This window comes from Equus caballus, chromosome 11 (genome assembly GCF_041296265.1).
Source record: "Equus caballus isolate H_3958 breed thoroughbred chromosome 11, TB-T2T, whole genome shotgun sequence".
NCBI classification, from domain to species: domain Eukaryota; kingdom Metazoa; phylum Chordata; class Mammalia; order Perissodactyla; family Equidae; genus Equus; species Equus caballus.
In genome coordinates, this window is record NC_091694.1 from 40630962 (window position 1) to 40646988 (window position 16027).

General features: G+C 37.6%; 1 protein-coding gene across 1 annotated transcript in view; it reads left to right on the forward strand.

Annotated features, from left to right (window-relative positions):
• CRLF3 (cytokine receptor like factor 3) overlaps window positions 1-15705 on the forward strand; it is a 43233-nt gene extending 27528 nt beyond the window's left edge. Inside the window, exons 7-8 of the mRNA XM_023653048.2 lie at window positions 13232-13344; window positions 14235-15705. Coding sequence (XP_023508816.1) covers window positions 13232-13344; window positions 14235-14491 — 370 coding nt within the window. The 3' untranslated portion in view covers window positions 14492-15705. The remainder of the gene's footprint in view (window positions 1-13231; window positions 13345-14234) is intronic.
• The last annotated feature ends 322 nt before the right edge of the window (window positions 15706-16027 follow it).

Here is a 16027-nt window from a genome sequence, read left to right on the forward strand (position 1 = left end):
TTTTTGGAGTAATAAGAAGAATGGAAGTGGGGGACCCATAAGTGCTTTTTCAACAAAACTAAGACAGAAAACTCAGATTCCAAATTAGGTGTAAATGCTTCCTAAGCCACAGCCAGGCAAGAAATCCATTGAGAAAATCATGACAGTTTGTTGAGAGGAAAATGATGAGTGTGGAGGGGTCAATCTGAGAAATCCCCAAATATTCAGTCCCAGAAGAAGACCCCACCTTAAGGCTGTAAACTGTGCTTGAGTGTTCTGCTTGAGGAAGCAGAGAGAAAGGTGGAAAATCCCAGGGGAGTCCAGAGTGCGTCACCTTAGGCAGCAAGGACTATGTCCCTTGGTGACAGTCACCAGTGGTCTGTGAAACAGCCTCTGAAGAAGTCAGGGAAGCCCAGGTCTGGCAATAGAAGCTCTTCTGAACCAGGTTAGGTTTTGAATCTTAGAGCAGACATGGCTTCAAGGAGGAGCCATGTTATAAGGCAGTATATTCCTATAGCAATGGGGGACAGGCCATAGAACTTAAATCTGAAAGTTACCCTGGTTTGTCATGCACCCCCTTACATCCTTCCACCTATTACAAGAAAGCCCGATCTATTTATACAAATGACACAGAATGAGTGCTCATAGTGTCTATACAAGGTAGGATAAGAGAGAAAAATGAAAAAGAGCCGTAAATGTTTTCTACAGATGATGAAAACACACCCAAAATATTATCAGAAACGAGGAGAAAACTGTATCCAGCATCCCAGTATTAATTATTTTAAAAAGGTTAATCACAGTTATGAAGGAAGATTACAAAGAAGCAATACAAGAAGTCAGGGAGGAGATGGCCAGATAGTAAGAGGTGATGCACTGACAACAGGAGGATATGAAATAGCAGTTGCCAGAACTTAGTAAGGAGGTAGAAGAAAAAGACACTGTTTCAAAATCAAGACCAAATTATAGGGAACACAAGGAAGATTGATACCATGGGAAGCAGGGATAGTAAGAAAAATGAACAAATTGAAACAAAAATAGGGAAAAAAGGGATTCAAGAGAAAATGATAGAAAAAAGGTAGGCCAAAGAAATCTAACAAAGGGGTAATTAGAGGCCCTGAAAAAGAAAACCAGAAAAGTGGAACATAACGCCTATGTTAAAATACAATTGAAGAAACATTTCTGAAATAAAAGTTTCTATTTTTAATTTATCATGATTTTTAAAATCATTAATGGCTGTAGAATTTTGTGAAATATCTTTTCTCCATCTCCATGGTTCCCAGCCCCCCCTTTAACTTCTTAATGTAGTGATTTAAATGAATAGATGTTCTGACGTCTTCTTTGCATTCCTGGGATAAACCCTACTTGAAGGCATTGCTTTAAGTTATATGTACATTGCTGGTTTGAATTTGCTAATATTTTTATTGCTTTTTATTTAATCTATATTCATGAATGAAAACATCCTATAATTTTCCTTTTTCAAACTATCCTTTTGTGATGTCTGTCTCAAGATTATGATAGGGGCGGGCCCTGTGGCCAAGTGGTAAAGTTCACTTGCTCCACTTCAGCAACCCAGGGTTTCGCCAGTTCGGATCCTGGGCACAGACATGGCACCACTCATGGCAGTGTCCCACATGCCACAACTAGAAGGACCCACCACTAAAAAAAAATATACAACTATGTACCAGGGGGCTTTGGGGAGAAAAAGGAAAAAATAAAATCTTAAAAAAAAAAAAAAAAGATTATGATAGCTCCATAAAATAATTGTATGATCTTTCCCTGTTTTCCGTTTTCTCAAAAAAAATTATGTGGTAGGTTATCTCTTCCTTGAAGCTTTCATAAAACAGTCTGGATCCATTAATTTTTTTTTCTTGGGGGGGCAGTTTTTTCAGTTGTTAAAATTTTACATAAGTGAATTCCATCTTTTTGTTGTACAGTTTTAGGAGTTTTGACAGACGTATTCAATCATGTAACCGCTGCACAGTCAGGTCCAGAACGGTCCCGTCACTCCAAAACATCCCCTCATGCTGCTGCTTTGTCCTAAGCCCTCCTCTCTCTGGCTGCTATTGCTCTGTTTTCTGTTTGTGTAGTTAGCCTTCTTCAGAATATCATATAAATGGAATTATGCAGTATTAGCTCTTTGAGTGTGGCTTATTTCCTTTAGCATTATATATTTGAGACTCACTCACGTTGAGAGAGAGATATGTATCACTTGTTTGGTCCTTTATGGCTTAATAGTATTTCGTCATGTGAATAGATCACGATTTATCTTCCAGTCTTTGGCAGTATTACAGCCTCTGTAAACATTGATCTACAGGTTTTCGTGTGAACATAAGCTTTCATTTCTCTTGGGTAAATGAATATCTTAGGAGTGTGCTTGCTGGATCATACTGTAAGTGTTTGCCTATCTTTATAAGGAAGTGTCAAACTGTTTTCCAAAGTGGCTGTACCATTTTACATTCCATTCAGCAGATTATGAGATTTTCAGTTGTTCTGCATCCTTGCCAACATTTGGTATTGTCAGTGTTTTGTTTTGTTTTTGCTTTTAACTTTAGCTATTCTAATATACATGAGTCATGCCTCTTTGTGGTTTTAATTTTCTTTTCTCTAATGACTAATGATGTTGAGCATCTTTTCGTGTGCTTATTGGCCATTTGTATATCTTCACTGGTGAATTGTCTTTTCAAATCTGTTGCCTAAATTGAGTTGTTGGGTTTTTTTAAATTATTGAAACTTGATGAATATAAGTCCGTTATGTATGTGTTTTGAAAATATTTTTTCTCAGTCTGTCTTGTCTTTTATTCTCTTAGCAGTGTCTTTTGCAGAGCAAAAGTTAATTTTGATGAAGTACAATTTAGCAAATTTTATCTAGTGCTTTTGGTGTTGTATCTAAGAAATCTTTGCCTAATGCAGGGTCACAAGGTTTTCTCTTATGTTTTCTTCTAGAAGCTTTATTTTTAAAAATTATTTTATTTAGATCTATGAGCCATTTTGAGTTACTTTTAGTATAATATGAAATGTGGGTTGAATTGTGTTTTGTTTTGCATCTGAATGTCCAGTAGATCCAGCACTATTTGTTGGGAAGACTTTCCTCTCTCCATTGAACTGCATTTTCACCTTTGTCGAAAATCGCTTGACCATATATGTGTGAATCTATTTCTGGAGCTATTTAAACTATTTCTAGTTTCTTTGTCTTTCCATTTAACTTTTAGATTCAGCTTGTCCATTTGTAAAAAAAAAATTCTGCTGAATTTTGATTGAGATTGCCTTGAATCTATAGATCAGTTTGAGAGTAATTGATATTTTAATTTGCATGTGTGTGTGTATGTGCGCCCCCACATGTGCTCGAGAGGAAGATCGGCCCTGAACTAACATCTGTTGCCAATCTTCCTCTTTTTGCTTGAGGAAGTTTGTTGCTGAGGTAACATCTGTGCCAGCCCTCCTCTATTTTATATGTGGGATGCTGCCACAGCATGGCTTGATGAGTAGTGTGTAGGTCTGCGCCTGGGATCTGAATGTGTGAACCCCTGGGCCACCGAAGTGGACCTTTCAAACTTAACCTCTACACCATCAGGCTGGCCCCAATATTTTAATATTTTGAGCATTCCAATCTATGAACATCGTATATTTCTTAAATTTTTTAAAAAATGTCTTTCATCGGTGTTTCATAAGTTTTCTTCTTCTTATCTCATTACACTGGCTAAGAAGTATTATTCTGAATAGCAGTGTTGAAAGCAGGCATCCTTGTCTTTTATTTCTTAAGATTTTATTTTTTCTTTTTCTCCCCAAAGTCTCCCGGTACACAGTTGTATATTTTTAGTTGTGAGTCCTTCTAGTTGTGGCATGTGGGACGCCACCTCAGCATGGCTTGATGAGCAGTGCCATGTCTGCACCCAGGATCCTAACCAGTGAAACCTGGGCTGCCAAAGCGGAGCACGTGAACTTAACCGCTCGGCCACGGGGCTGGCCCCTCCTTGCCTTATTCCAGATCTTAGGAGGAAGGCATTCAGTCTTTCACATTCAGTATGATACTAGCTGTAAGTTTTTATATAACCTCTGTCAGCTTAAGGAAATTTCCTTGTAGTCCTAGTTTGCTGAGAGTTTTATCTATAAAGAGATGTTTAATTTCAAATTATTTTTATATATCTATTAAGATAATCATACAACTTTTCTTCTTTTGGTATGGTGAATTACGATGATAGATTTTTGAACATTGGACAAGCTTTGATTCCTAAGAGAAACCCACTTGATCATGTATTGTTCTGTATATATATTGCTAAATTTGAGTTTTAATAGTTTCTTGAGGATTTTTATGTCTCTTCATGAGAAGGATATTTATTTTTTGTTATAACGTCTTTGGTTTTATATCAGGGTAATGGATAGCCTCATAAAGTGAGGTGGGGAGTGTTTCTTCTTTTTTTTTTCCAGAACTGTTTGTGTAAAATTCTATCCTTTCTTCCTTTAAATGTTTAGTAGAATTCACCAATGAATTTGCCATCCTAGAATTTTGTTTTTTGGACGACGTTTAATTTCTGTAATAGATCTTGGACAACGTTCAATTTCTGTAATAGATCTAGTTAGAAGTTTTGTTTTGAGAGTGGATAAGAGCTATTTTAGGATTTGTGTAGTAAGGAACATGTTTCTATATCAAAAGTCCTCCTTTGCCGTGACTTGATGAGGCATCCCTTCTTTCTCTTCCTAACCCTGCAAGTCAACCTGTGCAATGACCCTCTTTGTTGACATATGGCTTATTCTCTATTCCGTGGACTAATTTCCTGGTAGCGACACACAGACTGATTAACTGTGTTCCTGGAAGCACTTATGTTCTTCCCAGCAGTGTGTGAGGGTACTGATGTCACACTTTTAAGTATTACTGTATTTACTTAATCTATAGCTGCTACACCAAAATGAAATTCTCATTTTATTTCTTATATTTATCACAAACTTGGATATTTTTCATATATTTATTAGCCAAACAGCTGAATCTTTGGATGTTTGCTCTAGGAGTTCATTTTGGGAGGAAGGAAGCTTGAGAGGGTATAATAATGAGAAGATGCCACTTAAATCCAGTCAAAGTTAGCCAACAGGCAGAGTGACAGGAATAGATTAGCTTTCTTGTTGCCATCGAAATTGCTCCTTTTATGGACCATGTTCTTTCTCAGAGCATTTTACCTTTGAGAAAAATTATCATCCAGAACTTTCTGCTTTACTCTATGAAATGGATGCATTCCTACTAACCTGTGCATAAATTGATTTTTATTAATTGTATCTCAGTTTTAAGTGCATTAGAGGAGGTCACTGTACCCTACCGTGAATTATTTTGTATAGCGTTTTTCTTTTTTATATAGTTTTTGTATTTGTATGATTTATACCAGGGTTTCTTATAGGACTTGTCTATGTGAGAGAACAACTACTGTAGTTTTTTAGGATATAATGTCCTGACTACTTGTCTTGCAATTTAAAAAATTAAAAGGTTTTAAACTTCTGTTCTGTTTCTTAGTGAACCATGAAAATACTTCTTTGCTTCAGGCATATTAGCTATTCACTTTTCTCGTTCATTCTGTGTTCGGAGCAACTCTTGTAAGCTTTTTATGCTATGCTTCTCTTATTTATCAAATGCTGTTTGTTTGCAGGATGCTTTTAGGAACTATTTTGTGATTTATTTAAATAAGGAGGTTTTTTTCCTTCTTCCCAGGATTTTTTTTCCTCCCTGCTTTGAAGACCTTTTTGTGTGTTTTACTACTTTGGGTTAATTTCAAGAAATTTTATTTGAATTAATTATTCATTTAAAAATTTTAATTACTGAAAAAGTGTATCCTTGCAATGAGTTGGCCAGACTCAAGGTTAAGAGCACAGTCCTCCTAAAGGTTGCCCTCACTTCAGGTGCCAGCTGCAAGTGCAGGGGACCCCAGGGCCCACCCTCACTTCTCACTATGTAGATGACTACAAATTCTGGGGTTCCCACGACCACCCTCGGGTTCTATAATTCGCTAGAATGACTCACAGAACTTAGGAAAGCACTACTCTTATGATTACAGTTTTATTATAGCCAAAGGATACAAATCAGAACCCGCCAAAGGGAGGGGATCCTAGGGCGAGATCTGGGAGAGCCAAACGCGAAGCTTCCGTTGTTCTTAGAGACGCGTGGGCCTCTAGCATGACAGTACTCAGAGTATTGCAAACCAGGGTGCTAACTCAAGCATTGGTGTCCAGAGATTTTTGGGGGTTTTATTATGGAGACATGGCTGATTAAATCGTTCACCACTTGACTTACCTCCCTTGCCATCCCAGGAGGTTGGGCTGATGTCATGTAACTCAAAGCCTCAACCCTCTAATTGCATGACTGGTCTTTCTAGGGTGACCTCCTCCCATCCTGAGTCATCTTGTTAGCATCAACTCTCTAGGCGTCCACCACGAGCACCTCATTAGCATAAACTATCAGGTGTGGTCTGAGGGGCCCACCACGAATAACAAACACTCCTATCACTTGGGAAATTCCAGTGGTTTGGAGGTTACGTCCCAGGATCCAGGCAGGCCAAGTTCTTCATTACACAATACTCTTTTTTTTTTTTTTTTTTTGAGCGGGGTTTGAATGCCTACATTGTTTCTTTTTTATTTATTTATTTATTTATTTTATAATTTTTTTTTTTTTTGGAGGAATATTAGCCCTGAGCTAACATCTGCTGCCAATCCTCCTCTTTTTTGCTGAAGACGGCTCGCCCCGAGCTAACATCCATGCCCATCTTCCTCTACTTTATATGTGGGACGCCTGCCACAGCATGGCTTGCCAAGTGGTGCCATGTCTGTACCTGTGAACCCTGGACCGCCAAAGCAGAACGTGCGCACTTGATCACTGTGCCACTGGGCGGCCCCACACAATAATCTTAACAAATATCTGATCTCTTCTATCCAGAGTTAGTGATATTAGCATGTTTTTACCTTTCAGAGAAACAAAATATTAGGAATATTAGGGCTAAAATTCAGGTACTTTGTGTTCCCCACATCCCTCTCTCTTTCTCTATTTATCTATGTAGTATTTTGTGTGGTTTAAAAATCTTTTTAAACATAATTTCAGACTTACAGAAAAGTTGCAAGAATAGTACAGAAAATTCCCAAATACCCTTCACCCAGATTCCCCAATACTGTATTTGCTTCATTTTCTCTCTACTTTTTTCCTAAGTCATTTTTAGTGAGTCTTTCATAAAAACAAAGAGATTATCGAAATCAGAAAATTAACCTTGATCCAATACTATTATCTGACCTACAGACCTTATCAGATTCAGTTGTTCCAATTAATATTCTTTATAGAAAAAAAGTCTTGGATCAGTGTTATTTTCAGTTGTCGTGTCTCCTTAGTCTCTCTTAATCTGAAAAACTTTCTCCATCTTTCTTTTAACCTTTATGTACTGACATTTTTGAAGGGTACAGGCCATTATGTTACAGACTATCCTTCAAATTGGGTTCATCTGATGTTTCCTAATGGTTGGATTCAGGTCGTCCATCTTTGGTGGGAATAATGTAGAAGTAATATTGCATTCTTCTCAGTGCATTGAAATCTTTAGGATATCTACCCAGAAATGGGGGTGCCGGATCATGTGGTGGTTCTATTGTTAATTTTGTGGGGAACCTCCATGCTGTTTTCCATAGCAGGTACACCATTTTAAACTCCCACCAACGGTGTTAGCACTCGGTTGAGGATTTTTTAATCTATAGTCATCGGAGTAATTGGCCTGCAGTTTTCTTGTAGCGTCTTTTTCTGACTTTGGCTTCAGGATAATTTTAGCCTCATTAAATGAGTTTGGAAGTATTCCTTCCTCTTCAGTTTTTTGGAAGAGTTTGAGAAGGATTATCATTAATTCTTTAAACATTTGTTAGATCTGGTAAACATTTGGTAGAATTCTCCAGTGAAGCTGCTTGGTCCTCTTGTTTGTTGGAAGGTTTTTGCTTACTGATTCAGTCTACTTTCTAGTTATAAGTCTGTTCAGATTTCCTGTTTCTTCATGATTCAGTTTTGTAGGTCATGTGTTTGTAGGAATTTATCCTTCTAGATTATCCAGTTTCTTGGTGTATACTGTTCATAGCAGTGTCTTTTAATCCTTTTCATTTTTGTAGCATCAGTTGTGATGTCTCCTCTTTTCTTTCTGACTATATTTGTATCTTCTTTTTCTTTTCTTTCTTTTTAGCTAGTTATCGTAGCTAAAAGTGTGTCAATTTTATCATTTCAAAAAGCCAACTCTTAGTTTTGTTGATTTTTTTCTATTGCTTTTCTGTTCTCTATTTTGTTTATTTCTGCCCTAATCTTAATTATTTGCTTCCTTCTACTAACTTTGGGCTTAGTTTGTTCTTCTTTTTCATTCCTTGAGGTGTAAAGTTGTCTTTTTTGAGATCTTTTCCAATGCACATGTTTGTAAACTTCCCTCCTCAGTGTTTTTGCTGCATCCCATAAGTTTTGCTTTCTTGTGTTTTTGTTTTCATTTGTCTCAAGGCATTTTCTAATTTTCCTTTTGATTTTGCTTTTGACTCATTGGTTGTTCAAGAGTTAATTGTTTACACATATTTTGAACTTTCTAGTTTTCCTTCTGCCATTAATATCTAGTTTCATTCCGTTGTGATCAGAAAATATATGTGGTGTGATTTCAGTCTTCTTAAATTCGTTATGACTTGTTTTGTGACCTAACAAGATGTGTCCTGGAGAATGTTCCATGTGTGCTTGAGAAGAATGTATATTTTGCTTCTGTTGGGTGGAATGTTCTGTATATGTCTATTATGTCCATTTGGTATATAGTATTGTTCAGATCCTCCTCTGCTCCTTATTGATCTTCTGTCTGGATGTTCTACCCGTTATTGAAAATAGAGAATTGAAATTTCCTACTGTTACTGTATAACTTGTCTATTTTTCCCTTCAGTTCTGTCAATATTTGCCTTGTATATTTGAGTGCTCTGAGGTTGGGTGCATATAAATTTATAATTGTTTTTTCTTCCTGGTAAATTGACCCTTTTGTCATTATATAATGTCCTTCTTTGCCTGTTTTGTTAGTTTTTGACTTAAAAGTCTGTTTTGTCTAAGTATGGTTTTGGTTATCATTTGTATGGAATATCTTTTCCATCCTTGCACTTTCAGCCTACATGTGTCCTTAAATCTAAAGTAAGTCTGTTGTAGACAGCATATGGTTGGATCTTTTATATTTATCAGCCACTCTATCTTTTAATTGGGGAGTTTAATCCATTTACATTTAACGTCATTGATAGGGAAGGACTTACTATTGTCCTTTTGTTCACTCTTTTCTGTTTTGGAGCTTTTTTCTTCCACTTTTCTTCACTTGCTTGCTTGCTTTGTGTTGCATTGATTTCTTTTTTTTTTTCTTTTTTAAATGAACACAAGTTCTGGCCTCCTTGGTGATTATTAATGGCCAGATGCTCATACTTGTTTTTTTTTTTTAAAGATTTTATTTTTTTCCTTTTTCGCCCCAAAGCCCCCCGGTACATAGTTGTATATTCTTTGTTGTGGGTCCTTCTAGTTGTGGCATGTGGGACGCTGCCTCAGCGTGGCTTGATGAGCAGTGCCATGTCTGCGCCCAGGATCCGAACCAACGAAACACTGGGCTGCCTGCAGTGGAGCACGCGAACTTAACCATTTGGCCACAGGGCCAGCCCCACATTGATTTCTTTGTAGTGACATACTTTCATTCCTTTCTCTTTTTCTTTAGTGTGTATTCTATAAATATTTTCTTTTTGGTCACCATAGGGCTTACATAAAACATCTTACAGTTAGAACAATCTATTTGAAGCTGATAACAAGGTAACTTCAATCACATACATACACTCCACACTTTTACTTCTTCCCCCTCCACACTTTATTGATGTCACAAATTACATCTTTCTATATTGTGTATCCATTAACATATTTTTATGGTTTCATTTATTTATTTATTTTTGCTGAGGAAGATTCACCCTGAGCTAACATCTGCTGCCAATCTTCCTCTTTTTTTGCTTGAGGAAGATTAGCCCTGAGTAATGTCCATGCCAGTCGTCCTCTATTTTGTATATGGTTTGCTGCCATAGCATGGCTGATGAGTGGTGTAGGTCTGGACCCAGGATGTAAACCCAGGCCGCCAAAGTGGGTGCACCAAACTTAACCACTACGCCATGGCGCTGGACCCTATACTTATTTTTTATACTTTTATCTTTTAACTTCTATATCGGAATTAAGAGTGGTTTACACACCACCCTTACAGTGTTACAGTATTCTGTATCTGTCTATATATTTAGCTTTACCAGTGAGCTTTATACTTTCACACACTTTTGTGTTGCTGTTTGGTGTCCTGTCTTTTCGTTTCAACTTGAAGGACTCCTATCATTTCTTTTTTTTTTTAAGATTTTATTTTTCCTTTTTCTCCCCAAAGCCCTCTTGTACATAGTTGCATATTTTTAGTTGTGGGTCCTTCTAGTTCTGGCATGTGGGATGCTGCCTCAGCATGGCCTGATGAGGTGCCATGTCTGCGCCCAGGATCTGAACCAGTGAAACCCTGGGCTGCTGAAGCAGAGCGCACGAACTTAACCACTCGGCCATGGGGCCAGCCCCTCCTAGCATTTCTTGTCAGGCAGGTCTAGTGATGACGAACAACCTCAGCTTTTAGTTATGTGGGCATGCCTTTATTTCTTCCTCATTTTTTAAGGACCGTTTTGCTGGATATTATATTCTTGGTTAGTGGTTTTTTTCTTTAAACACTTTGAATATGACTTCCCACTCCTTTCTGGCCTGCAAGGTTTCTGCCTAGAAGTTTACTGATAGCCTTATGTGAGTTCCATTGTACATGATGAGTCACTTTTCTTTTTCTTCTTTCAAAATTCTCAGTCTTTGACTTGACAATTTGATTATGTGTGTCAGTGTGATTTCTTGGGTTCATCCTAGTTGGAGTCCTTTGGGCTTCTTGAATCTGGATGTTCATTTCCTTCCCCAGATTGGGAAATTTTCAGCCATTATTTTTTTAAGTAAACATTCTGTCCTTTTTTCTCTTTTCTCATAAGTCTCGTAGACTTTCTTCACTCTTTTTCATTCTTTTTTCTTTTGTCCCTCTGGATAATTTCAAATGAATTTTCTTCGAGTTTGATGTTTCTTTCTTCTGCTTAAGTGTGATGTTAAACTCCTCTTATGACTTTTTCAGTTCAGTTATTGTATTCTTCAGCTCCAAAATGTCTATTTTCTATACTTTCTGTCTCTTTATTGGTATTCTCATTTTGTTCCTGCTTCATTTTCTTGAGCTTGCAGAGCATCTTTATGGTGGTTGTTTTGAATTGTTTCTCAGATAATTTGTATACTTCCATTTCACTCAGATAATTTTCTAGGGATCTGTTTTAGGTTTTTTTTGGAGCCGTGTTTCCCTATTTCTTCCTATGTCTCTTAATTTTCTGTTGGGATCTGCATATGTGAAAAAACAGACCCCTCTCACAATTTTTATGGCCTGGCCTTGTACAGGAGAAGACCCTCACAAATGAGCCCAGCTAGATATTTAGGGACCACTGAAACCTTTTGAGGGTGATGTGGCTTCCCTGAGTTCCTTTGCAGTTTCTCAAGTAGAGAGCCTTGCTGGGTTTTCAGGAGCTCATAATCTCACGCTCCCTCTAGTGCCTGTTTGTGGCACTGCAAGTTCTCTCGTGCTACAGCAGCAAGCTGCCTCCACACACTCATACTCAGTGGCCACGAGGCATTCAGAATATGCTGGCTCCCCATCAGCACCCCACATCAGGTGAGACAGATGCCATTCCCTTGAGCAGCCCTGTGAAAAGCTGGTACACCAGAATTGTGTTCTCTTCTCCATCCTGAGGGAGAGAAGCCTTGAGTTCTGTGCCTTCTCCCAGTTACACCAAGTTGTGCTGGCTGCAGGATGCCACCTCCCACTTTTTTTGGTCTCACCAGCATTCAAGAATCCATACAATGCCAGTTCTGTCAGTGCTCCAGGTGAGGTGTGACAGAAACCAGTCCTTTGGGCATCCCTCCAAAGAGTTGGAATGCTGGATGAACACTCCAAAGGAAAAATCAGAAACCGGGGTGTTCTTGCCTGGCAGTAAGCTGTCATAGCTTAGGAGAGGGGCTGACATGGGGAAAGTGAAATTGCTCTTCTTGCCCATTTCAGTGCAGCTGTTTTCAGCTTTGTGTTCCTTGGGGTATTGCAACTTCTTAGCTGGATTCTAGAAATCTCATAAAGGTATTTTTATCAAATCTGTCTATCATTGTTACAGCCATGTTTCTGTGATAGAATGAATACTATTCTGCCATGTTGCTGACATCGCTCTCTTCCCCATACTTCTTTAGACTGCTAGTTTAAGAAGTGAAATGACTTCAGGAACCCACCCACATGTTTATTATGATCCTACATGTTTGCCAATTTACAGTGAGACATTTTGAGGCCACATTGAGTATAAATAAGCACATCTTCCCTTGGTAAAGCTACATTCTGTTCTTTGCTAATTTTTCTTTTTCTGTCGTTGCAAAGTCTGGCCCCCTGGAATGGAGGGAAAGATGAGTCTGATAATAGGGATGTAAGTTGGCCTCAGTATCTAAGTTTCCTGTTTCTAGAGTACACGATGATGTATTATTTGAGACTAAAACACAAAAGGAAATGGTTAAATTTTCCCCCTAATAGGGTCTCCAAGCAAAACTGTTCATAACCGTATTAACTGTATTTTAAGACAATAGTGTCTATTTTTAAAGGCTTTAAATACTTGACAAGCACTAATCAAATCATTGCATAGAATCTCATATTAAAGGTTTAGGTGATGGCAGTAATAATCACATTTATTATAGGCAAACATGGCAGGTTTTCTGTGTATCTACAGCCAGAACATAAAGTAGAAGTGTGCTGTGGTGGCTGTAAATAGTTAACGCAGTCTCTTCAGTCAGGACGCCTGAGTTCATATCCTGGTTCCACCACTCAGCCAGGGCATCAGGGTGAGGTTACTTAGCCTTTTTTAAATCTTGCTTTTCTTTTGTGCCTCAGTTTCCTCATGTATAAAATGGGTATGATAATAACAGCACTTACCTAGTGGGTTGTTACGTGAATTGAATGGAATGATCTATAGATAGCTAGATAGATATGAAATTTTTAGAATAGTGCCTGGTATTTAGGAAGTGCCGAATCAGTGTTTGCTATTATTAGGAGGAATTGTGATGAGATTGCTCTTTTTAAGGTTAGTAACTGTTAGATATCATGTTAAAAAAGAAAAAGATTAAATAACCTTTCTAACTCATTCATAGAGTTGAAACTGTGGGACAACCGGACAGAAGAGACAGTATAGGAGTGTGTGCAGAAAGACAGAATGGATATGACTCTCTGCAGCGGGATCAAGCGGTGTGCATTAGTACAAATGGTAAGAGATAAATAACTGTCATTTTCTTTGAAATATGTGAATTACTGTAGTGAGATACGAATCTGTTTCAATATCACAAATTTATAGCAGGAGATGAGAAGATTTAGGACTTAGTGACATATCTCTACGGGTACTATGTACCTGGCATTGTTCTATGCCCTTTACAAATAATAAATCATTTAATCCTTTTAACAACTTTTTGAAGTGAGGAGTAATATTATATCCGTTTTATAGAAGATGAAAAGTGAGCCACAGAGAGGTTGAGTAACTGGCTTAAACTCACATAGCTTGGAGATGGTTGAGCTGGAATTTGCACCAGACGGTCTACCTCTGGATGCTGTTTCCATAGGTCATCTAAATTCAACATAGATTAGGGAACACAAGTTCAGTAGAGATTAGGGAACTGGGAAGAGAGTTCACTTAATTTGCTATGTATCTCTGATGTTCTTTGTTCCCTTTCTCTGCAACAATCACGCTTTTGAAAGTCCCTACCAAGACGAGTTAATATTTTGTGGTGTGGGTCAAGCAGCAGGCAGAGCAAGACTCCTGTTTATTCCGTGTGAAACAATCTTGCTATCCCACAGGATGTAATTTTGTAGTTGAGTCAGGTTTCTTTTGACGCCTTCCACATGGGAAACTCCTAGTCTCTATTCTAGAAGAGTAAAACCCTGGACCAGAACTCTGAAATGTTAACGCATTTTAACTTTTTCTCCTGCCTTGGGGGTGGGGTTTGATTAGCATATACAAATGCATTATCTTTGACCAGTTGGCATTCCAAAATGTTTTCTTTATCTGCATTAGGAAGTGAGCTGTGTTACCAGCAATCTAGAATCTGTTTCAATTCTTAGTTTTTGCTCACATGTAAATGACTCTTTGCCTTAACATTTTAGGTGCAGTTTTTGTAAATGGAAAGGAAATGACTAATCAGTTGCCCGCAGTTACTTCTGGGTCCACTGTCACATTTGACATTGAAGCTGTGACTCTAGGATCCACCAATAATAACGAAGGCGGAAACTTCAAGCTTCGAGTCACTATTAGCTCAAATAACAGAGAAGTGGTTTTTGACTGGTTGCTTGATCAGTCTTGTGGTTCTCTTTACTTTGGATGCTCGTTTTTCTATCCTGGTTGGAAAGTATTGGTGTTCTAGATTTCTGGATGAGTGGCTTTGGTCTGCAGGGTTTTAATGTAGCTGTCCTCAGCCCAGTTTAGTTATAGTTGATTTAAAAAGTTGTTAGATTCATTTCTCAGTTAAACTATTGGAAATGGAAATTGTTTACTGGTTTATTTTGGAATGTCTCAGCAGTAAGTGTCTTGAATATTGTGGACAAAGCCATAATGCAGTCAGTTTTATTTTTAGCATAGTATTAATTGAAATAACACATCAAAACAAAAATTTACTTGGCTTTTGCACTGTCAGCGGATACAGAAAGCCCTGTGCCCTTCCCCTTTACTTCTTTTTAATGTTGGTTATTAGAACAGAAAAACTTAATGTAACGTTGTTTTACTGAATCTCCATCTTTTAAGGGTCCAAAGCCGTGTAAGACATTAGAATAAAACCACAGGAATAGACAAGATGGAAGCCAGAGTTCTGTAAAATGCATTCACTCGTGTGCCCTCCACGTGAATGTTGACTGTACTCTCCATGTTCAGGTGTCTGTAAGCAGTATTGAATTTTATGTCATGTTCAGTAATCTTTCAGTCCCAAAAGCATGATAATATTTGCGTTTTTAAATGTTCTGAGCAAATGTCTAACTTAGTCAAAGTATTTTCTTTTGTTCTTTCCTTGCAATTCCTTGCAATTCAATTCACGATAGGCTAGAGGATTTTTACAGGGTAAAACTACTTACGGAAGTAGTATGCACAGCAGTGTTAGCCGTTCACTGCCCGTCATGTGCACATGTGCATATCCAGCCTCAGAGATGTGCACGTTACTATCCGGAAGGTGTGAGCTGCAGTCCAGTTTAATGTCAGTTTTATAAATGGTCTTTTAGTGGACCAAGCAAATATAGGGTAAATACTTGACCTATTTTTTGGAAAACTTAAATTTGTGTAAAATATTTATTTGAAGGACTTACTTAGTATGTAAAAATGATTATCTTGCTATACCAGCCTACAGATTTTTTTTTTAATGTGAATTTCTTCTTTTTCATTTTTAACAGTAGAAAAGTGGAAGAGCAAGTTTGATATTTTTGTAAGGTAATTTATTTGGGGATTCAAGTTCCCTGTTGGACAATCATGACCTTTGCCCTTGCCTTTTTATATATAAGTCAGTCGTCTTTCACTTGTTCGGTGATTGTTAAGAAGATGTGCTAGAATGTAGATGCCTCGTCCAGCTGAAACAAAATAAAAAACTAAAAGTTGTGTGTGTATTTTTTTCTTGCATGAGATTGATGAATCTAATTTTAATCTTTCCTTTTAAGTAGAGGGAGAAAAGAGTTATTTGTGGCTCTACTCATTTTAACTCATATCGTTGCAACTTGTGAAAAGTTACTTATACTTTCTTATATTTTGTGTATCTGATACAAAGCATGGTGCCTGACATGCACAAAAAATGTTTGATTGAATAAATGTAGATGAGTTATTATCTCCAGAACATCTTCATCTCATTCCCTTCATTCAGCAAATATTTATTGAACATCTTTATTGTCCTCCATACGAGAATGGCATCTTAAATCTATACCAA